The 24,198-nt window shown below is 39.7% G+C and overlaps 3 protein-coding genes across 5 annotated transcripts; 1 reads left to right on the top strand and 2 right to left on the bottom strand.

Annotated features, from left to right (window-relative positions):
- Positions 1-72: 72 nt before the first annotated feature.
- On the bottom strand, positions 73-4,750 carry LOC103700869. Its single transcript, XM_026802474.1, has 5 exons — positions 4,726-4,750; positions 3,036-3,209; positions 1,934-1,989; positions 1,718-1,759; positions 73-1,566 (listed from the first exon to the last, which is right to left on the bottom strand). Exons 1-5 carry the CDS (start codon positions 4,748-4,750, stop codon positions 1,555-1,557), a joined length of 309 nt encoding a protein of 102 aa, XP_026658275.1. The 3' UTR covers positions 73-1,554.
- Positions 4,751-9,337: 4,587 nt separating this feature from the next.
- On the top strand, positions 9,338-13,504 carry LOC103700876 (myosin-binding protein 3-like). 3 transcript variants are annotated; one of them, XM_008782783.4, is made up of 4 exons: positions 9,338-10,799; positions 10,916-11,083; positions 11,189-12,567; positions 12,893-13,504. In XM_008782783.4, the coding sequence occupies exons 1-3, from the start codon at positions 9,614-9,616 to the stop codon at positions 12,541-12,543; spliced, it is 2,709 nt and encodes a 902-aa protein (XP_008781005.1). In that variant the 5' UTR covers positions 9,338-9,613; the 3' UTR covers positions 12,544-12,567; positions 12,893-13,504. The 3 variants fall into 3 exon arrangements, with proteins under 3 accessions (XP_008781005.1, XP_017696929.1, XP_008780997.1); XM_017841440.3 differs by having other exon boundaries at positions 9,339-10,799; positions 10,916-11,095; positions 12,656-13,504; XM_008782775.4 differs by having other exon boundaries at positions 9,340-10,799; positions 10,916-11,095.
- A 7,985-nt stretch (positions 13,505-21,489) lies between these two features.
- LOC120111920 (histone-lysine N-methyltransferase SETD1A-like) lies at positions 21,490-23,194 on the bottom strand. Its single transcript, XM_039130173.1, has one exon. The coding sequence runs from the start codon at positions 22,965-22,967 to the stop codon at positions 21,774-21,776; it is 1,194 nt and encodes a 397-aa protein (XP_038986101.1). The 5' UTR covers positions 22,968-23,194; the 3' UTR covers positions 21,490-21,773.
- Between the last annotated feature and the right edge of the window lie 1,004 nt (positions 23,195-24,198).

Below are 24,198 nucleotides of genomic sequence, written 5' to 3'. Positions count from 1 at the left end.
AGTGAAGGGTTGTGGGCATTGAATGGCTATTAGAGGGCTCCACGACAGCCTCTAGCTGGTGGAGTGTAGGATAATGAGTAATCAAGAGATGGGGGAATAATCAAAGTTAATCATTTCTCGGTAATGTTATTTTCATTTATAATATACTTAAGATTATTTCAGTGATAATTGTAATAAGATTATTTCAGTGATAAAAAAATGAAGTGAGAAAATATAAAATAGAAATGGAGTATATATATTATTCAATATAAGAGAGTACACTCAACCACCACCTAAGCAGTTGAGCCTCTCTTAACACTTGGGCAGCTCTTTTGACAAGACTAGAAACCAACAAATGTGGTTCCAGTACTGTCCCTGAAAACCCCTTTCCACTCCCTTTTCCCTCCTAAGTACAAGTCATAATCCCCCTTTCTCCTCTTATAGGTGGCTTAGTTACAATTATGACTTTGGCCCATCCCCTATGATTTTGATATTCAAAATTTGATCCTCATTCTTGCTAATAGCATTGAATTAGGACATATGGTATCATTTTTGCTCAGAGCTAACATAAAGACCTTAAGAAGATCCCATCTAGGGTTGGCAGAGAACCAACCCAAAGCAGTGTTGTTAATTTCACTTTGTTGCCTCCAATTTTGAGCACAAAGAAGCCTCATTATCTTTGAAATGGATATGGGGCTGCAATGCAAAGAAAGTTGAAGAGAGAAGAGAATGGGCTGAAACAAGGATGTGATGGTAGGAACTAAGAGGAGAGGGTAGTTTGGCAAAAAATAAATAAATAAAGAGAGACTAAGCTAGCAGAATTTCAGAGATTCGTTTAAGTCAGAAAGGAATAAAGAGGAAAACAAGCAATAGGTAGAATATGATTTCTATTTTTCTCTTTTAGGTACTGTTTTGTTAGTTTTCCTCCCCAATCACAGAGCATGGCATATGGGTGTAGGAAGCGAGGCACAGCTGCCTAAAATCCCTCATACTATACATTATAATTTATATTTTTAAACATATATATACACACATGAAAGGGCCACTGCTTGGTGCAATGGTAAAAGGCTTGGGATGGCAAGTGCAACGGCATGGGTTCAAGTCTTGGGTAATGGCCTTTTATCCATTTATTTATGAATATATATATATATATGATGTCTTTAAAAATTTTACAATATCTATCTCATTTTCTGTATTTATTTAAAAGCATAGTGTAGTAAACATTCCTATTAAGCAGTAGATAACATTTCGAAATAACATAAAAGGGAAACATATACCCATAGGTACCACAAATATGATGAACAACCTTATCCCTGAATGATATATTAATAATAAATATTTCAATCATATAATTTGATCACAGTCTAAATTACTAAAGTGACACTATAAGATATTGGAAGCCCACTTAAAATGTGCTCTAAAGAAAATATAGATTCTGCAACATCAAGAACTGCTGGAGAGAATAAAATACAGTGCTACATCCTTCAGCTTCAATTAATAAACATGCCGCTGCTCAAGAGCAAGACAGCAAAAGATTCCTATAGCAGCAACTCATCAAAATTCTCTGCGGAAGTCCTAATTTGTCATCTGCAGATAGATATAGATATCAACAGCAAAATATTGATGCAGAACAGATAGATCTGATGAAATTGTTTTAAACATTGATCATATCAGCTTTTTCGAGGATTATCACCAGAATATAATGGAGAAACAAGCCCAATAAGAGATTATCACTCACCCACAAGTCCAGTGATTTGACAACAAAAACTACATCCAATATCTGCATTAAACAAAGTTAATCAAAAGGGCAGATCCCATGTAATGTGAAATTTACTTATCTCTGCCTTAGACACCAACTAAAAGTACCAAATAAACTATCCTTAACACTGCACATGTATATAAGCCAAAAAATAAAGCAGACTAGAAATCGCAATTAATATCTGCACTTACATACAAGTTGAGCGAGGCCTATGGAGGAATCATTATGCACCATAATAGACAAGGATGAAGCTGTGAATTATAAATCTTTGCTTCAATCACCGTCACCGACCAGAAATACCAAATTAAACTATCATGAGATATTTCAAAAAGCATCAGCAATAGAACAACGTAGAGAATGAATATCGAAATGTTTACATATTCTTGAACTTCAAATCCAACTCAAAACTGAAATAACTAATGGAAGCCACATTAAAAATTCATCACAGTCATCAATCAAAAGGAAAGAAAAGATTATCAAAATCCAGATGAGTTACAAGATCAGAAAGAAACATCCTTTCAAATGCAACAATTGTACCTCAAGGAAAAATCAGGATTCTTGCATCATTGTAACTCAAAACAGATAACAAGAAGGAAAAAAAACACCTCAACCACCAAAATATTTATCTGAAAGAGACTATATACTTTTCCAACTCTGATCCCTAGAAAACACCTCAACCACCAAAATATTTATCTGAAAGAGACTATATACTAGGGGTAAGAAAATCATAGAGAAGTTCCATCTGTACAAGAATTTAAACACCATTCGACATGGGAACAATTCAGTCAAAAACAATGATCTAAGATCATAGTAACGGTAATATCTATCAACCGTAGAGGGTAAGGTCACCCTGAATAATGGAAGGAAAAAAAAAATCCAAATCCATGATAGCCAAGTCTACTGAAATTAACGCAAACGAACTCTAGAGACGAAAATAAATCGCCAAAACCCCAAGAATTTTAACGATTCACAAAGAACAAGGTCCACATCTACATGAGCATCACAAAACTAGAACCCTACAGATTGCACTAGGGTATAGAATTACAGGATAATCACCACAGGAAATCAAGAACCAATCAAAACCGAATTAAAAATCAAGAACCCTCTCTAGAAACCGAAAAAAGAAAGAGAACAGGAACAAGGGAAATCACTATCTAACACCGACTCCGAACTAGAATCAAGAACCGCAAGAATGGTGAAATCGCTACAAGTAACGCCAAAATCCAAAAAAACATCAAGAACCACATAAGAATACAAAGACAACGCAAGAAGATAGGAAGGGGGATGGATCGCTTGCCTTCCTTCTTGTAGTCTCCGGCGAGGGACGCCTCCGCACCTCCTCCTCGTCGTTCTCGTCCTCGGGCGGTGCCGTGGTTCGTCCCCGCCCAACTCACCGAGTCGCATCGAAGGAAAGTATTCCGAAGAGCTCTATATATAGGCAAGTGGCAACGGCACCGGCGCCCAGCTTGCCCTGCACGCAATAAAGAAATAATTAAAATAATAGAGATACCAAGTACCGATTAAGTAACGGGAGAACTTGGAGCAACGTTTACAATAATAGCATGTATAACGGCTTTATGGCCGTTATAGTGAACGTTACCCGTTTCATTTTATGTAAAATAACAATCAAAAATAAAAAACTAATAACGAGGATTTAAACATATAATGCTCTTATTTATCCATTATTATCTGTTAATGCTATAGCAGCCATAGTTAATTTGCAAATAAAGTTGGTCAAGGAGGACTGAAGTGGCATAGGAAGATTGTTATTTTTATTATAATAATAAATAACAATAATAAAAGAGGTCTATTATGTTGTGATAATATATTATTAAAATTTAGGATATATTTGGTTAGAGAAAGTTAGCCTATGAAATGCGAATGGGAATGAGTGACTTTCATTTCAGCTATTTGGTTGGATGAAGTTATATTTTTATTTCGATTTTAATAAAAAATAGAAATAATTCAATCCTCCAAAATTCATTCACAACTCTTTTAATATTTAAATCCCATTCCGATTTCATTTCTGATTTGGATCTCAATCAGGAACCAAATATATTCGAAAATATGACCATTTTGATTCTGATTCTGATCATGAACCAAGTGCATCCTTAGAGTTCATCATTTCTCCTTGATGGTGTTGAAATTTAAATATTCAAGGATGCTAATTTTGTATCATACAACAGTATAAGCAAAGATGACTGGTAATGGTGTTGAAATTTAAATGTTCATGGACACTAATTTTGTATCATACAACAGTATAAGCAAAGATGACTGGTATTTTGCATAGATCGTATCTTGAAGATTCTTAAAAAGATGAGTTGTCGAACTGATTCACCAACCAAAAAAAAAAAAATTGTGGAGTTGGTTCTCAAAAATAAAAAAGGAGAAAAGAAAAAAAAATAAAGAAAGAACAAAAAGAAGAAGATGAGTTGTGGAACTAGACTACTAGACAAAGTTAGTTGCCTCTTCCATGTACCATCTCAAGGGATAGTTTATTTCCTTCATTAAGCAGGCCAATAATAGAACCCTACTTACTCGCGGAAAGCATTTCTTGTTTGTTTTTCTGCAAGGTGCTGCAAGGTTTCAAATGAGGATAATTTTAGCTCTGGTAGGAGCAGAACCCTTTAAAAACTAAAATAAGGCATTCATTTATTAAGTGCCCATCAGGCCGAACCAGGCCTATAGTAAGGCCACCCAAGTCTTGGGTCACACCTGAACTTACTGAAGTTACCTAATGCAAAAGGAAAAAATAATAATTAGATGAATTAATGAGCTAACTTATCTAAAAAAATCCAAACTCCTAGCTGCAACCTTCCCTACCATTCTACTCTGAAAAATTCCATTGGTTTTTCTTTGTTTAAAAACAAACAAACAAATTGGTAGCGACACATTGCTTCCAAGATCCTATCGTTGGATCGGTTCTTCCTGAATCGGATCGACTTTATTTTCAATGCATGGGACAGTGGACTGGGATTTTTTATTACCCCTGTGATCACTTGGAAACCGCATGGCAGATCATCCATTTACTCAAATGTTTGAGAAATACAACTGATGGACATTTTGATATAGGGAATTAATTTCAGAGAAGACATTCAAAAAAAAAAACATTCTAGAATATTAGAGAACTGATCTCCTACTTAAATCTTTTAGTGGTTGAATCATAATAATTCTTTACTAAATAATCATACTCGACCTCATTCTCACATAAATGCCAAATCACTTCTTGAAATATAGCCATAGTAGGCACTGTAAATTAATCACTAAGAACACTATTGTCGATGCCAAAAAATGTTTTCACATCTTTAACCTTTTTTAGTATTATTGATTGTGATTTGGATCAATTAGAGGCATGTCTGTTATTTTCTTAAATCTTGCGACTGATTCGAGGACTTCAATTGCCAAATGATTAAATATGAAAAGTAAAAATTGCATTAAAATATGAACAAGATAAAACGAAAGAGATGAATTAACCTTTAGTTAATCTAAATTCGTACAATATTAATATGTTTAATACATATGATTAAGAAAACTGAGATAAAATAAGGTGGGTACCAAAAAGAAAAAATTAAATCGAAAGAGGAAAATCACGATCTTCATTTAATCTGATTTCAAGCATCCTTGATACATCAATACCATGATGCTGTCCAAAATAAGTGAAACCTCCACTCCTAAGAAAAATCCTAGATATAAGATAGGGGTCTAAAACAGTCCGTTCAATGAGATGATGCATGGGGGGGCAAAATAAAGCTATTAGCAAATGTTCCAAGTATAAAATAAAAAAATAAAGAACCTATTTGACTTGTTATTCATGCATGATTTGTCAAATTTTGACACTCATCAAAATTCACGAAGACATCAGATCATGAATGCCGTATTTCTAAAATTCTTGGGTTGTTTGTTTTCACTTTTTGAAGGAAGGGAGGAAAATAACACTCAAAGTTGGGCTGCTATCAAAATGATGCTAAATAGCTTCATTTCTTTCTGCTTATCTTATAGTTATTTCTACTTCTACTCTCTACTCTTCCTCCTATTTGCCCCTTCTTGTAGATTAAATCCGGTGGGCTTCCCTCCAGCTTTCTCTCTCTCGCTCTCTCGCTCTCTCGCTCTCCCTCACACGCACACAGTGAGAAAGAGAGATCAAATAGCGCACTTATCAGCTTCACATCTTAGTGTTAGATATAACTCTCAAATCTTACAAAACACGATCCAACAAACTTTTTAATCTTTCAACAACGCGACCAATCGCATCGCAGCTGTCTTATTAGAGAGATCTATATATGACAGCGGTCGTATAAGGAGTAGGATTCCTCAAGTCAAACTAGTTGAAAAGGTCGAGTCCCCATATTTGAAATTGCTGTACCCTGTGGAGCCCACATTTGCATCACATATATCATAATCTTGGTCATTCTTAATTACAGAATCTTAAGCCAACAAGATTGATATATGTTCCCCTCTCAACAATCCACTTATATCTAAAAAGAAAAGAGAAAATATTTGATCACTTCAACAATCCCAAGCAGCAATTCCGACAGTATCTTTACACCTGCCAGTTCTTTCCTCCCCCTGTGATTGTGATTGAGATTTTTCTAGTTCCACCACCTTCATGCTAATTCTATACTAGTCGATATCATCAACTGAAATTTTGACGGGTCTTAATGCGTTTCTCTTGTTTCATATATATCCCCATTTCTTTATACCATTTATTGTGGGTCACCACATCTGCTTTTGGCTGCCGTCAGTTCCTTGGATGCCTCGGAGAGCCTCACCAATGTCCAAGTTGGTGTGCCCACACGCTTAAGCTTAATAAAACTCCTTGTATACATAAAATTATATTAAGTCTTTCTCCAGTTACGCGGCAAAGATGTTTGATTTTGAATCATTTGTCTTATTTCTTAGACTAAAAATGGAAGACATTGGCCATGATATCCTCTAGCCATTTAGATGATTATTGAGTGAAATTTTATGCAAGCATGCTTCTTTCTTTTGGGTGGGTCACCTTTGGGCTGTGATTCAAGGAACATGTAATAAAACTTCGTGCGGCCAAGAACTTTTCAAAGCTAGAGGACGGTCGAAAGAAGAGGCCGAAAGCTAAAGGTGGGTGGGAGGAGGCACTCGCACTATACCTGGACTTTATCTTGTCCAACTGAATCTCAGATCACCATCACAGCGAATTCTGGTTAATTAACTCCCTCTCTGTTGACAGCTCCAGTGCAGTTCCCCATAACTCCATGTATTGCTAAACTCCAAAAGCTGGTAAACAAACTCTGAGATTGGGTGATCCATTCAATCAGCCAGCGAATCACCAGGTTTTATTCGGTCATCTGAATTCAAACTCATACTAGATATTGGATGAATTGGTGATTCTACTCCGCCAAGCTTTCATGCTATCTTGTCAATATTGTATTCATAAGAAGGGCTTTTTCTTTTGTTGTCTTCTTTTACTAATTTTTCACTTTAGTATTTCTTTTACTTACTTGTCATGAGATGATCACTGGCACCATTCTTGTAATGGTAGCACTTTTTTTTTTGTGCAACTACATTTATCTATTGACTTACCTCTATGATGCTTACATTCAAAAAACTGCTCTTCACAAATACATTGTGCATGTCTCATAACCAACCAAGGAAAACATGTCAAAGAGGAAGAAATGGAAATGAAATCTGAAAGATGGTGTTTCCCACTCACAATCTCAAGCATGAAGTAAATTCATGAAATCATGATTGTAATGCATGAAAAGGGTGGCAGGCAACTCTCAGTTACCTCAACATGTGAATAGTTATGTATAGAGCAGACCTCTGATAATAGGCAGTTTATTATTCAGCACACTAGCATTAAGAAGGTAAACTACATATTTGCTATGTCATTATTATGTGCGAAAGTTTCTATTCCTAAAAGCATTTATCATTGGATGAGAGACAAGCATTGGACTTACAAGTGCATATCACTTGTTCTTTTAAATAATAGTATTATTTGTACCGACATGTAAAACAATATGAATAGTTGTGTTTTGAGTTTGCTTTTATCCTTTTTCTTTTATACACTACCTGCAGACCCGTCCATTGCACGGTATTTGGTATGTGTACGTAGATTTTGTGACTGTTGGTAAGTTTTGATTGATTTCAAAAAAAATAACCTTTTATGGTAAATAATACGTAGTATAACAATATTTTCATCATTTGTTAGATGTTGCACATATCATTAACTAATGCCTGTATAATCGTGGACATGAGTGATGGCTACATATTAAATAGCTATAGAGAGAGAACTTTGTATAGTAAGTATGAATGGATATTTACGTTTGGTAGTACTTAACGGCTATGTGGATTGTTGAAGAGGTAGAACCCTTCCCACGACCATGGCAGCTTTTTTACATTCCACTTCCTACAACATTTTTTTGTCCCCCGTATCAAGAGTCTATTTATTACTCCAGATATATAGACAGGCAATCTAAGTGGCAAGGAAGAAAAAGAAAAAAAGTAAAGAAGATGAGCGTATTGGAGCTTCTTATTAGTTCTTTAATCCATTGGCATGGTATTTTTTTAAGAGAAGGTTAACATTTTCCCTTTTCTTAAAAATATTTTGTTGAATATAGGATAATCTATAATGTACACTTGGCAATTCTACATGCAATCTTAGTGAGAAGATCAATTTTTATATTCTATCATATTGATTTTTAGAAGTATTTCAATTAAGTTCTATTTATTACTTTGAATAAATATATCTTCAATCTATGCCGCATAGAAAATGAAGGTATTTGAAGTTTCTTAACTTTTTCGAGACACTCAAATATAGAATTTTGTAAGAGAAGATTAATAGTTGACTTATCTTAAGATTTTTTTACTAAATAGACTGCGGGCTTTTAAAAATTTGATTTAGGATGTTCATACGTAAAATTAAATATTTCAAATGGGATTTGAGATTTGGGATCTCATAAATTTAACAATTTATCATCACTCATTAGTCTTATATAAAACCGATCAAATAAGATTTATAATCATGCATAATATTATAAATACAACATTTATCAATCCTATATATAACCGGTCAAACAAGATTATCATCATTCATAATATTATAAAAGCCGAAAAAGATGAAGAGAAAATCGGTCAAGTGAGATTTATCATCATTTATGATATTATAAAAGCTGAGGAAGATGAATAGGTTGGATATAAGATTTATCATCATTTAATAGGTAACTTTGCTATATATATTTGGCAACATGCAACCCCCATATATATTTGCAACGTTATATGCAACCTCTTTTGCAAAAACCAACTTTATATTATCTCATATATACGTGCTTTTATATATACACTACCAATATCACCCAATAAAAAACTAAAAATACATTACCAATCTCTTAATTTTCTTTGTTCATTTCTTTTATTTCTTTCTTAGAGTGGAGAAGTAATCCACAAAGGAGATATTTAGTAAATATGAGAGTATCCATAGAAATACACATAACGAGTCAATTATATATTCAAAGTGTTTGCTTCATAATGATGGAGATTAAATATAGGCTAATCCATCTTACCAAAAAGAAAATAACTAAAACAAATATAAACCTTTCCACGGTGTTGAGCAATCCATTCTCTTCCCCCCCTTCCTTTTTCTGGTCCCTTCCTTCGTTTCCCCCACCTAAAACTTATTCCTTCACCAAGTTGAATACCTTTCTAGCCTTCCTCGGCATACTCCTCCTTTCCTCCTCCTATATTCCCATCTCCAATCCTCCATTAAAAACCCTCCCTCCGCCTCTATCTTCCATAATAATTACCCTGTAAATAATACCAGAACCATCCCATTCCAAATCTAATTCATTTCAATCCAATCTGATCAAAACCAAGATCGAGGAAAAAAAGAAGAAAGGATCGATGGCTGCTAACAAGTTTGCAACCATGCTTCACAAGAACACCAACAGGATGGCAGTGATTCTCGTGTATACCCTCCTGGAGTGGATCTTAATAGCCCTCCTCCTCCTCAACGGTTTGTTTTCTTATCTGATCGGCAAGTTTGCCGACTTCTTCGGCCTGAAGGCCCCTTGCCTCTTTTGCTCGCGGGTCGACCACCTCTTCGAGCCCGGCCGGGGCCGGAGCGCCTACGACGGCCTCCTCTGCGAAGCCCACGCCGCCGAGGTCTCCCGGCTGGGCTACTGCTCCAACCACCGGCGGCTCGCCGAGGCCAGCGACATGTGTGAGGACTGCTTGTCGGCGCGGCCGGCGGAGGCGGATCAGGCGGTGGCGCTGCTGACGTGGATGAAGAGGAGCGACGAAGGGGAGAAGGATCTGAGGTGCTCTTGCTGCGGTGTCATCTTGGAGAGCGGGTTCTACTCGCCGTATTTGCTCCTAAAGCCTTCTTCTTGGGGGGTCCTGGATTATCCTCAGAAGGGGAATTTGGTGGAGGAGATAGCAGAGGATCGCGAAAGGACCGATAAAGATACGATCTTTGATCAAGAAAGAGATAAAGTTACGTTCTTTGATCAAGAAAGTGTGGAGGAGGAGAAGATGGCGTTGTGGGATGGTGGCGATACAACTGATGAGAGGGAGAAGAAGGAGGATGATATGGGTGCTCTCATTTCAGAACCAGAGGCAGAGCAAGAGCAAGAAGGCGAGGCTCTAATTCAGTTCTCCGAGACATGCCTTTTGGATGAAGATGCTTCTTTGGAGGTCCTGACTCGGCGCGTGGAAAAGGTAACAGATGAGGAGCGGCTGTTTCCGTTGGAATTGATCGACTCCATTACTACGAAGAGCTCTATTTTGTATAAGATTGATGGAGAAGATGACAGAGAGCTTGGGAATGATGCAGTAGAGGAAAATGCCAGGGCTTTTGAAAGCAGAAGCATTGCAGAAGGAAAACTGGCATTGGCTTCAGCTATGGAAAAGGCCGATACCGTTGAGATGTGTTCTTTACCTCCTGCCGGGGAGCCCGGAGGGGATTTTTTGCCGGATCATCAGCAGTGTGCTGTTCCTCAAGAAATTACAGCTCCAGTGAGTCCGCAAGACAGTGTTGATGCTGAAGTGGAGGCATCGGTAGCTCTCGAAGATTCTTCTGGACCACAGGGTAAATTGTTCGTTCTTAGCATAGAAAATTTAAGTTTGTCCTCTTGAGCTGGTATAATTGGTATTTTTAATTTGGCTATCATGTTCTTCTGATATTGATTTGATTTACAAATACAGCTTCTGAAGAAGATACTGAGCTGGTCGGCATGGAGGCTAATTGTGAGATATGGAGAGGAAGTGAATTATGTGACCAGGAGCATGTTGATCAGGCCCATTTTCATGAACTAATTCCTCTGTCAGTGAGCTTGGAAGATCAACACTCAGAAAGCTACAATGAAGCCACTGGTAAAGACCAAGGTAACTCAAAGCTTCAGTTCATTTCTCTAATATCATCTACTATATCTTTCTAATTTTTCGGTCCTAAGCACAATTTCTTGTTTGAAACCGCAGCAACTGAAACTGGACCAGTGGTTACCATTGCACAGAGTGTAGAACGCCTGTCTATGTCTGCAGAGCTTAATGAGGTTGAAGAGGAGAGAGCACTGGAGACGCCAACTTATATCGATGGTATTCATGGTTTACATAAGAGGTTTGTGTTTGAAAGGAGAGAATTTGGGACCGAGTCTGTAGATGGAAGTGTTGCCAGTGAGATTGAAGGAAGCGAACCATTGACTATAGATCGTCTTAAATCTGCTCTGAAAGCAGAACGCAAGGCCCTGAGTGCATTATATGCTGAATTAGAGGAAGAGAGGAGTGCTTCCGCCATAGCTGCAAACCAAACTATGGCGATGATAACTAGGCTTCAAGGAGAGAGAGCTGCAATGCAGATGGAAGCGTTGCAGTACCAAAGGATGATGGAAGAACAATCAGAGTATGATCAGGAAGCTTTGCAACTTCTGAATGAGCTGATGATGAAAAGGGAGAAGGAGAAACAAGATTTAGAGAAGGAACTGGAGGTTTATCGGAAGAAGGTTCTTCTTTATGAAGCCAAGGAGAGAAGAAGGCTTGTGAGGAGTAATTACACCAGTGTCAGGAGTGGAACATCTTCTGCTTCTTCGAGTGCTGAAGATAGTGATGACCTCTCATTCGATTTCCATGAAGGAGATGAGTGCACCTACCGCCTTAATGAAAGCAATCAAAACACTCCCACTGATGCTATTTTCAGTTCTGGGACAGATCAAGACACTGCAAAGCATCTAATTACGCTTGATGAAACCTTGGTTTATTTTGAGGAAGAGAGGCTCTCCATACTAGATCAGCTCAAGGCACTGGAGGAGAAACTTTTCTCCTTGGATGATGAAGTCTCTGATAATGTAAAAGCTATGGAGCATTTCTCAGAAGAAAATGGGCATGCGCCAAATGGGAATTATGAATCCTTAGGTGATGAGGCACATGATGTCCTGAATGGTTTCTCTGATGATTTGGATACAAAGGATAAGCATCACTGTGAACAGAGGAGCACGGGTTGTCGAAGAAAGAGGCTTCTTCCTCTCTTTGATGCAGCTAATGTGGAAAATGAAGGTGAGCTGTGCACCAGGCAGGAAGTGACTGATGCTTCAACTGATTCTATGTCCAAGCTTCCAAAAGAGCAGATGAAGCTTGCAATTGCAGAGGAGGTTGACAATGTCTATGAGAGGCTACAAGCTCTCGAGGCAGATAGAGAATTTCTCAAGCATTGTATCAGCTCATTGAAGAAAGGAGATAAGGGAATGGATCTTCTTCAAGAGATTTTACAACATCTTCGTGATCTGAGGAGTGTGGAGCTTCGAGTCAAGAATGCGGATGATGCTCTTGCTCTGCTATGAGCCTAGATCATCACAAAACCAAAGGTGACTTGATCTCTCTAATCTTTTCGCTTGTTATGCACACAGTCTTGAGTGATTACATTGCTTCCTTACTTGACTTACGATCTGTTAGGTATAACAAGATGGAACTTCGATGAGTATTTGACATCTATTCCAATCCTTAATGCTTCAAAAACAGGAAGAAAGAAATCCATGTATTCATAAAATGTCTATGTATGGAACCAAGAACCTCAATGTCACTTTAATGTGGGGCTAAATACTACCAAGGAACACAATAATCTGGAGTTATGTGGGGCTTTCAAATCTTTTAGCCCAATAATGTTCTGACTCAGTATGATTTGTTTGGTAGATGCATGCTGCTTGAGTGGAGTCGATTGGTGGTGTTTAAGTTGGCGGCAAACAATCCGCAGCAATGAAGCCAAGCTAAGGTCGCACAGAAGAAGAGCCTTGGTACAGGAGAAAGGCTGAACATGGTGTCATGCGAATGCTTGGTCATGCCAGTGGGGAAGGGTCTCCTGGTTCTCTCTGTTTCTATTGTTTGCTTTTAGGGATGTCTTGTGGAAAGCAGACCAGGGATATAGTCTGCCTTCCGAAGCCCTTGGTTTTTGTGGGCTTCTCCTGTCCTTGATTTTCCCTTTTTGTGGGCATGGTGGATGAGGCAGGGAAGGGTGGTAGTCAGACAGTCATGATGTGTGTGGTAGAAATCATGGCTTCCAAAGCTGAACAAAGTTGCATTGCCAGCTCCAAGTTAAGGTGTACAGCAGTCTTAAAAGAAAAAAGTAGGGTGAGTGGAGTTCCTTTTGTTCTTTTATTTTTACTTCTTTTCCTGTAGCTGTATGATGCTCTTTGAATATGGGTTTTGAGTCCATATATTGGATATACTTCGTGTGTATTGTTTCCTGTCCTTTGATGACAAGCTCCATGAAGATGTTTGTATATTTACTTGAGTCCCATTTGTTTATATCCACTGCATGATTAGTTGGTAATATGGATGTTCCTGAAACTCTTCATAGTTTCATGAGCTTTGCTGGTTGTGTCCGGACGGCACCACCCGGCCTTCCATCCCATATCTCAAGGTGAGGCTACCAAGGGATCGGCTAAATATGGTAGTGGTGTATAGCATCATTCCTCATTGCTTTCGAGGATCATATGGAACTCGCTTTCAGGTTGGTTGGAAGGGAGGAGGAGCAATTAGAGCTGCATCTAAAGTTCCTGGATTGTTGCTTTGGCTTTAAGCATGAGCAAACTAAGCCTCTTGTTCCCAGAGTACAATAAAATATCCACAAACGAGTTGGACCTCAAGACCTACGTGTGTTTCGCACTATAAACGCTTGTAAGGGGATGCCTCAGTGAAGTTGATAATGGGACTACGATCAGTCTTTTGATAAAATTTAATGGTTGGCAAGCCCTTTAGTAAGTGGTGGCAAGCAGCAGGAGCAAACTTTTTTTTTTTTCGGTAGCAAGAACCAACTTTCAAGCCTTCAAGGGACATTGAGGACTCCGAACTGTCCTTGGTCCTAACCTAAGGGTAAAGGGTATCCATGTTCCCTTGTTCTTAGGCCTTTCGCCCCACCAAAAGCGGATGCTTGGCGACGGTAATTATTACGTAGAGAAACAAATCATCCTTTTGGACTACCAGATTGGACTCCCTAATTACGGATTCTCAATTGAGGCGTAATGATTTGCACCATTACTTCTTGCTCGCAAGTTCTTTAGAGAATAATGGTTAGAGACCGTAGGGTGTTATAGCCATGATGGCTTTTCGCGTGTCTTAAAAGGGAATGCATGTCATTGCTCTCCAAGTCAGCCAACTGATCATTTCCTTTGAGTTACATGTATTTTTTTAATATATCGTACTTGATCAACCAGATAACTTGAAGAACAGTATAGTCTAGTGATATTCTTCTCATGTGCTTCAATTGAACAAATACTTGAACTGGAGCAGCTACACAAAGCAAAATCTTCCACCTCTGATATTCTTATGTCAATTACATACTTTTATAAAGCTGCAATTAACATGGATCACTCTGCCTCCATAAGCGAGCATTTTGGGAGCGAGTGATAATCTTTCGCTTTGACAAAGATTAAACAAATCGTTAGCACAGGTTATGTTGTTCAAGATGATCGAGCAACTGAATTTTTTTATAATATGCAATTTTGTCAAAAAAAAACCCTGTAACATGATGTTACTATCAAGAAAAGCATTTCATCATCTTCCAGTTTGGTTCTGTTGTGGGTGTGGTGCCGAATTTAGTCCCATACCGACTAGGCAACGGAAAGGTTTGTGCCTTATAAGGAGGGGAAATCTCTTTCCTCACGAGGCACTTTTTGTGGGGCAAAACCGTGTGGGTATCCTCCCGTCAGCGCTAGACGCACGGGCCGAAAAAAATTCCCCCCGTAGTGCTGGACGCGCGGGCCGGAGTCCCAGAGCGGACAATACCTCGTGGGGAACGCGGGCCGCTCTCTGTCGTTAGTTGGTTGGGATTGTGCTGTTGTCGGGTCGGAAGGCCTGCAACAAATGGCGCGCCAGGTAAGGGCCCGCCCGCATATAGAAACTCTCTCTGGGCCTGGGGGGTTGCGTTGGCTCAGGCCGGCCCAGGATCTTCCCGTTGGGGGGCTATGTTGTGGGTATGGTGCCGAATTTAGTCCCATACCGATTAGGCAGCGGAAAGATCTGTGCCTTATAAGGAGGGGAAACCTCTTTCCTCACGAGACGCCTTTTGTGGGGAAAAACCGTGCAGGTATCCCTCCGTCAGCGCTGGACGCGTGGGCCAAAAAAAATTCCTCCCGTAGCGCTGGACGCACGGGCTGGAGTCCCAGAGCGGACAATATCTCATAGGGGACGCGGGCCGTTCTCTATCGTCAGTTGGTTGGGACTGTGCTGTTGTCGGGTCGGAAGGCCTGCAACAGGTTCCATTAGTTCCTTCATGCCGATCACCTTCAATCCATGTGTTAGAGAGCCCATGTCCACAAATCGTATGCAGACATGGACCAGGATACAAGTATTTTATATAAGGTTTTGCCTTGGCTGTCACCTGTTATTTCGTGGACTTGTGAAAGATCTTGAACAAGCATCGGTTGTCTCGACCTGCGCATGAACATTCTACGTTACACAGTCCATGCAGACCCACCAGAGTTCTACGTTACCCAGTCCATGCAGACCCATCAGTTCATAACTGCACTAGAGTCCAAGAAGATCCGATAGTTTAACATCGACCAAAATAATAGATTTTCGGTCATTACTTGGAATCCTAGGGAAGGATCCTTTCAGTCAAATGCGACACCAATGCTCCTTTATGTCTAACTCAATGTGACGTCAGTGTGAACAAGAATCCAACAACAAGCTTATCAACTTACTACTAATCTGTTGTTGGTGTCCTTCATTGAATCAAGAGTACTGCTGCGACACTCCACTCTGTATACCTGCTTCTATTTTACAAAAGAGTGAGAAAAAAAAAAACTGCTTCTAAATTTCTCATGTCAACGTGGCACAGTTTATCAGGAAAAATCAAATCAAAATGAGCCATGTTAGCATTATGGTGACATGGGAACTTTCCTTGGGGTCTAGAATTTTATCAGGTTTGCAAATTGTCATGTTCCCAGGTGAAACACCTTTCAGTAGGGGGAGCTTTTAGCTTCCGATGTTGGAAAGCTGTTCTCAAGTATTTCACTCAAGTAATTTTAGGGTGGTGAACCTATTATTATTCTCAAAAAAAAAAAAGACAAAAAAACAAAAAATGTTGACTGGGTTGGATGTTTTCATGAATGCATCAAATTAGAAAACTTATAGTTAAGGTCAGCAAACGGAATCTTGATCGGACTTTTGTGTGATCATTGGTCATGTATGGTCCATTTCTTATATCCTTCCATACGGTGTCAGAGTATTAATTAAAACCGTATTAGTAGAAAGAAAGCTTTACCAAAGATGAATAATAATGGATTTGAAGATTCGCATTGCTTCAATTTGATTAGGCACTGCAGCAGCTTCCAGCACATCGAAAATTGTTTAAATTAGATTTTTTTTAGTAAGAAAGGTGCTAATTTATTGATTAATGTAAGATTTTTAAGGTGATTTGCATGTCATTGCTCATAGCCCATCTTGTAACATGCCTCGACAACCTTTCATGGAAGTTTTACTAACAGCCTGCACGTCCAAAACGAAACCTGCATCTAAGAATACTCCAGATTAAAAAATTATGAGTATTTGGAAAAAAAAGAATTCAAATGAGTTGTGGGCATCTTTCTAAATAACCATTCTGAATTACATGATGAAGCAGACAAGACTTAATAGTTTTATCATGATATTGTGATTTATGACAAAAAAGCTGATGCATTCTTATGAATTAGGGTAGGTGGAAACCTGTCCTAGAATCGAGGTGCGTGTGGGATTGAATCCAGGTCTCTTGCATCAATGAATATTACTAGCTAAACAAATTAGCACCATCAACTGGAAATCAAGTGAAGACCCATGGGAGGGCAAAGAAAAGAAGCATAATTGCCTATGCTTGGGAGACCACCCTGATCTCAATTGATATCAAGCAACAAATGAAACATATTCATGAAAAAATCCCCCACTCTTACCCTGAATTCCAAGTGGAGTGTACTGAAATTAACATTTGCATCAAAGTTTGCTGGAACCTTGATAGGAAGAACGGACAACTTGTGTTAATATTGTTGGAGTCTCTCATGACCTTGGAGGGACCGAAGGGTAAAAGAAACATGTCATGAAAATAAATAAATCATTGGAACCACATCTGAAGCAAGTGCACAAACAAGGCATAAAAAAATATATATGTATCATATGAGAAGTGAAACACTCGCAGAAAGAATAAATGGAAGCTACCAAAATACCAGCTTATCGTATCCGACGTTCTGTGCTTGGCGTGACATTTCCAAGGTGTTCCCTTAGTTTGGATTGAGGGAAAAAAACAAAACAAAACGAAAAAAAATCAAACCTGTTGTCACAAACAAGTAACCTGGGACAAAGTTCTTGTAATAATAGAAGATAACATTAAATTGGATGACTAATGATTGTTATCAGCTGGAGGATGGTGTCTTAATCCCATAGAGGGGCGCTTAGAAGGGAAGCTTGACACAAGGTGATATCCAGAAAGGAACCTATTACTTCTTGCCCTGGCAAGAAACGAATAAACGAACCAACATTGTTTCAAGGAAATAGAATGTCCCAAGTGCCATTATATCAAGAAATGGATGCATTACGACAAAAAAAAAGATGAGTGACATCCAAGTCATACCAAACTAGAGATGTACTCTAGCATTATGAGACATGATAATTGAAAAAATCTTCATCATGAAAACATAGTAACAACAATGCCCAAACAAAGTTGGGACTGTTTGACCCCATCTTCTTGTTTTCTTAATATCTTCTATAGGTTTTATGTCTTTTTTCCCAAACACTGATCGTGCAACCACCAGCAATAATGAGTGAAAAAACAGCATTAATTTCTCTTCCTGGAGACCTATGATGCGACTCCACACCATTTACTGATAATCCATCCATTTGCTGCTTCCAATGCATGGCTTCCATAGACATAAGAATGCAGTGATTAACTGCAGTTGGTTAGCATCAGTTAGTGCAGGTCAAGGGAGTGGGTTGTAGCAAAAGTGGCATGAATCATGGATTTCCCTCAGTGAAGATCCCACCATGGATTTCCCTTAATAATCGGGGGCCAAATGATAGTTCACTATCTACTGCAGTTAAGGATTTTTCAAAAATTGATGTGGTTTTCAAGATTCAGGAAGCTTATCTACAACAAAAGAGAGGATATAACATCTCCGGCTGAACATCATCCATAATCCTAGTCATGGTCTTACCGAGAATTAAGGGCATATGTCAGGCAGATGTCCTTAATATATGTTAAAGACAGATGTTAAGTCTCACCAAAAAAAAGACATGTCAAGCTATTTCAAGAATCAAATTCCATGCTAGGAAATACAAGAATCAAATCTCTGACCACCAAGAAGCTCAGCTACATCTCTACCCAACAACATTTTTCTCTAACTATAACTAACATAATTAGACAAAGAAGATATTAAGCTGTTTGGCTGGAAGTTATCAGATATCAGTAACAAGATGACAAAACACTCGAGCATCAATAGGAAATCCTCTCTAATATGTTCATAGAAGATGGCCTTGCATCCCACCTACCAACAGCGAACAGAGAGAATTCCAAGAAATCAACTCAAAGTAGCAGAAATCTCTAATGCTATAATAAGCTAAACCTGTTAACAGAATGCAACGACATATACATTTGCATAAGCTTCATAGTTATAAGGAAACAACAGAGTTAGCTTTCAAGTTTGTGTATACAGATCACAGCAACCGCTCATGATGGGAAGGATTCAGCACCAAAGGGAACACAAAAAATCAGCTAGGGAATTGACTTTGCAAAACTGCATGTGAGCAATAATCACATGTAGGGAATTTAACAATCCTTGGCACATGAATACTTGTCCATGTTTCATCAACAGTAAGATAGGAAAAAATTATCAGACTGTCTCACAACTCTTTCACATAAACCTAAATTCATCCCCATTAATTTCAAAGCAATAATGAGAGCAACCAAACATCAAGCAGAGCATCAATATTACCAGTTCAGGTTACACCTTTCCACCATATTTTTGCAAATTCCTGTGATCCCCACAAGTCAAAACATATTATTTTTAAATTATATCTCTGTCTAATATTATCAAAAGCACATTTATGAACTTCAATTCTCTATAGCACTTTTGAGTTCCAAATGAAATGATAAGTGCTTCAGCTCTAACTGTCAAAGGTCACTTCAGCCAAAACAGTCAAGGATAATGTAATCTCAAATCCCAGCAAAAGAAACATGCAAAAAAAATATTTAATGGAACCTGGTTACCTGGACACTTGCATCCAACCACTAGAATCTGTGTCCAAGTATATACCCATATCAGATCCACATCAGACACTGAGGCCTTGTTCGAGATTGTTGCTGTTAAAGAGTTTTTGGAAATAGAGCTTTTACAAAAAGATGTTTGCTGTTTAGTGACTATAAATAATATTGTAATATAATTTAATATTATTACAATTAAAATGTAATATAATATTATACAATATGGTATAATAATATGATATGGTATCATATAAGATAATATATAATACTATTACAATATATTGCAATAAATACTATATTATAGTATAATATTATATTATGATATGATACGATACGATATGATAATAAATTATTACATAGTATAATATTATTATAATGTAATGTAATGTAATATTACTATAATATAATATATTATATTATATTGCATAGAATAACAATATAATAAGATATGATATAGTAGTGTATTATTATATTATTATAATAATATAATGTGCTTACGGAATTTGTTTATGGGCATTTTAGTCACTACGAAATTTTTATTAGAACAAAAATTAAGATTCGTTGTACCAGACTTGTATCGGTTGTCTGGTAGTACAGTACGATATTGTGCCATTCCATTTCGAGCTGTACCGACACAGCCAGAGCCGGCGAAGGAGAAGAAGAGAGAAGAAAAGCGAGAGGGATGGAGAGGGAGTGGGAGGAAGTGAGGGAGATAGAGAGAGGAAAAGCCCTAGTCTCCTCAGGTGTTGGTTGCCCACAAAGTTTGTCCTTGTTTCAAAATGAAATAGGGGCTCCGCTCCTAAATTATTTTTTGTGATCTCTTAAGTGAAGTTGGCAACAAAATGTTGGGCGCTCATTCGACCATCTCATGTGAGATGGAAAATTGGGATTAAGCATATGATTAAGAGTCCAACGAAAACAGCAAAGGTGGGATTAGCTCTATCATCAACAAAAGTTGACACTTTGCTTTATCATTAATGGAGCCCTATTAAGTGAAAAAAAAAAGAAGGAAATATTGGGAATTGCAATTTGACCTAGTAGGGAAACAGAAAAGGATAGAGATTCTCAAGAAAACAAACTGAAAGGGGAAAACCAAGGTCACTGCTCCCATGCTGCCATGGTGCTTGTGAAATGGCTGAATTATACCCAGACCCCACCTAAAATCTCCTACCCCTTGTGTATTGCACCAACTCCTAACTGTGAAGCAAAACTGTGAACAGAGCAGTGATTGGTAGCAATGCTAGTGATAAAAAATAAGTCATCTGGAAGTGATAAGAAAGGTAAGAGAGATGGATTAGTGCACACCTAGGCTTCCTCATGCCTTACGATTCATAGTTTTCTTTGTCCATTGTATTTTGTCGAGACAACGTCTTTCTTTAATCACAATCATCCAACCCTTCTCTCACATGCAACACACAAACTGAATGCTAGTGCCACCAAGAGACAACAAGCTTCTAATTGCCACTTGATGGGTGCACATCAGCACAAGTAGATCCACTGAGCTAACAATAACCAATCCTTGCAGTCATCACTAGCTCTAACATATGTTGCTAGCATCAATGCGTCAACCCTTCTGTACATGTTCTTCCTTAGAACTCACCAATTAAGATTCAAATATAGATGACTAAGCAATATCTTATAATGTACAAACTAGTGGTGAAGATGAAAGCCAAACAAGTCCAAGATAGTTACTAACAATTATATATTTAAAGTTAGACAGTATCATCTACAACAGATGAATTATTCCATATGCAAAAGTGTCCCATAACATACCAAGTTATCCACGGACATAAACAAAAGTTTATGAACCTATCTCCCTGGATACCTAAGGGACCAACATGTCCAATAAACCTCATTCGTCAGTTTCATAATTTCATACTAGTGAAATATAGATTAGTAGCAACAACTAGTTAGAAAAAGAAGCTTCTTTTTTAATGCTTTAAACTGAAGGGCTTTTACCGTCCTTTCACTGGTGTTGTTGCAATTTAGGTGCCTTTGTTTGTCAAAGAAGTGTAAACACTAACGATATCACATAAATAGATAAATTCAATACCCTACTTTGCGCTAAAAAGAAGTGATCAATATTGACACCAGAAAGCCAAGCATTCACAAGAATGAAGAACAAGTAACTAAACAATGACTATATCACTCAGTTCACTGTCATCAGCGGAGATCATCATTAACTTGCTATAAAATCATCAAAACTAGGCTTATGCTAACAAAGCATGAAAATAAACAAACTACATCCATAGGTAGAACGATGTACAGAACCCCAAGACAAAAACGGGAAATAAAATATGACGAAAGTTCAAATAAATACTAATAAAACGACCGACCCATCCTCTCAGTTCAGTTCCTGACCGCATTCTCAAGAACCAACCTCAAGCGCCGGGCCAGGACGTCCATCTCCGCAACCCGCTGCTCCCGCCACCTCCTCAACAACTCGCTCTCTTCAGAAACAGACGTCAAATCGCAGTCCGGGCGGTCATGCAGCCCCTGCTGGGCCAGAGTCGCCTGCAGCTCCTTCAGGCACCCATCAAACACATCCAAGATGGTTCTCGCCACCAGATGTCCAGGCCCCTCCTTGCCAGAAACATCGCTGTTTGTCGGCAAAGGCTCCTCCTTTACGAGCACAGGGTGAACATCGACCAGATTTGCATCGTCAAAGTGGCTCTTTTTGTTGGCAGAGGGGACGGAAAGGGGAAGGGGAGGGGGAGGGGGAGGCGTGGCTTCGGCGGGGAGGGCGCGCGGGGGAGTGGGAGGCGCGGGGAGGGAGGGAAGGGCGGGCGGGGGAGGGGGAGGGAGTGAAAGCTGGGGGGTAGGGGGAGCCTCGGCGCGGGAACGGCCGGATGGGGCGCGGGGGTTGGGGCGGCGGCGCTTGTTGCCTCCGCTGCCGGGGGCGGCGGCATCGGGAGCGGAGAAGGGAGAGGAGGAGGCGTAGGAAGGGTGCCAGAGGCGGGTGCAGAGGTGGAGGAGGTCGCGGTCATGCGGAGCGAGGCGGGAAGGGTCCTGGCCGCGGGCGATGCGGCCGGACATGATACGGAACTTCTTGCGGAGACGGCGGAGCTTCTCGGAGAGCTGGGATCGGGTGTACGGCTGGGGCATCGACTCCGAGAAACGATCATAGAAAAGATTCAGGTCGCGAGGGAAGACCATGCCCTGGGACCAGCAACCGAGGAGGCCCTGAAGGAAGCGGATCTCGTCGGACTCGGACCAAATCCGGTGGAACTTGAAGGGAGGGGAGCGCAGATCGCCGGCTGCCGCAGCGCCCCCGGGGCCGCCTTCGACGCCGGCCGCGGAGGAGGCCGGTCCGTATTCGGATTCATCGTCGTCTTCGGCGTCATCGTCGTCGTCGTCGTCGTAGTCGTAGCCGTTGTCGGAGGGGAGGGCGGGGAGGGGGGCATCGGGTTCGAGCTTGGGGGCGAGGGGGACGGAGTCGTGGGTGGGGTTGGGGTCAGAAGAGGGCTTTCGCTTGATGGGGAGTTTGCGAGCGGCCGACTTGATGTGGAGGGTTGGGGTCGGGGTCGGGGTCGGGGTGGCCATGGCGCGCCTGCTGGCTGGAGACGGATGGATTGGAAGCGAGGCGAATGGGGGAAAGGGTGGGGTGAGGCGAGATAGCGGGGAGTAGGGCTGGATCTGGATCCCTTCCTCGGGCGAGGGTGTGGGTGGGTTGGCGCAGCCTGGGTAGGAGACGGTACAGAAGGGTGGGGTTGTTAGGGATTGGGATTTGGGGGGTGGTGGGGGGAGGACACGGAGAGGAAAGCGAGGGCGAGGCCGAGGCCGCTTGGTTCCTTGGTGGACTAGGATTTCTTTGATGGCCCGTGGGCCCAAGCGCGACTCGGCTGAGCCTCCTCTTCCTCATAAAAGATGACGCTCCAATGGGATTTTTATTTGTACTTCGTCAAAATTGTTGCCGACTTATATTAGGGTGTTTAAACTCTCAGAAATTTGGGTTGTTTACAACTAACTCTCTTCCCTATTCTGACACTATACTTCTGTTTTCTGCAGTTCAATTTTTTTTAAAAAAGTACATGGGTCTAATCTCCATCTTCTATTTTAGAAAACTATCTCACCTTCAAAAACCTGACTCCAATCAAGATTGAACCAATGATACCATACAGGCATGCGGTCATTATGGTTCGACCTTTTTATTTTAGTATATGTGCAATATGCATAGCTCGCTGATACCCTAGACCCCTCATAAAAGCATGGTCGAGATCAAAAATCTAGATAGCGGATCGAAACTTAAATGGCCTAAATATAATCTAAATCAAAATCTAAATGTCAACAAGGACCTATCTTACCAATGAAACATTTAGTTAGAAATTTCTCTGTTTCTAGTAGAACTAGATTTGAAAAGTAAAGCCCTAGTTTCCTCAAAAAAAAAAAAAAAAAGAAATGGTATGTCCTGGAGATGCTTAGTTACTCCAGCATCCGGTATGGCAAATGCTAAACCGTAGCCTAGTTCAAACATGGTCCCGCCAATGCCTAAAATTTAGGCCAACGGCATATTTACATATCTACTTAGCAATCTCTTGCATGCACATCCGAGACCAGAAATTTGGTTGTTAGTGGTTGCATACTAACCGGAACCCTTTGTGCTTTGAGAAATAAGACTTCGGACAGCTTCGAGATCTTTGCAGTGCGGGTGATCCAATAGTAGATTCGTGCAAAAAAAAGGGAATCCTTCTTTCCACGAAAGATACAACCCTGATCCATGACAACCATAAGAAACTAGCGTGAAGTATGCAAAAAAGAAAGAAAGAAAAGAAAC

The sequence above is a fragment of the Phoenix dactylifera genome, chromosome 9 (assembly GCF_009389715.1).
Source record: "Phoenix dactylifera cultivar Barhee BC4 chromosome 9, palm_55x_up_171113_PBpolish2nd_filt_p, whole genome shotgun sequence".
NCBI lineage: Eukaryota > Viridiplantae > Streptophyta > Magnoliopsida > Arecales > Arecaceae > Phoenix > Phoenix dactylifera.
Note: the sequence above shows the minus strand (reverse complement) of the source record. Positions and strands in the feature narration are given on the sequence as shown.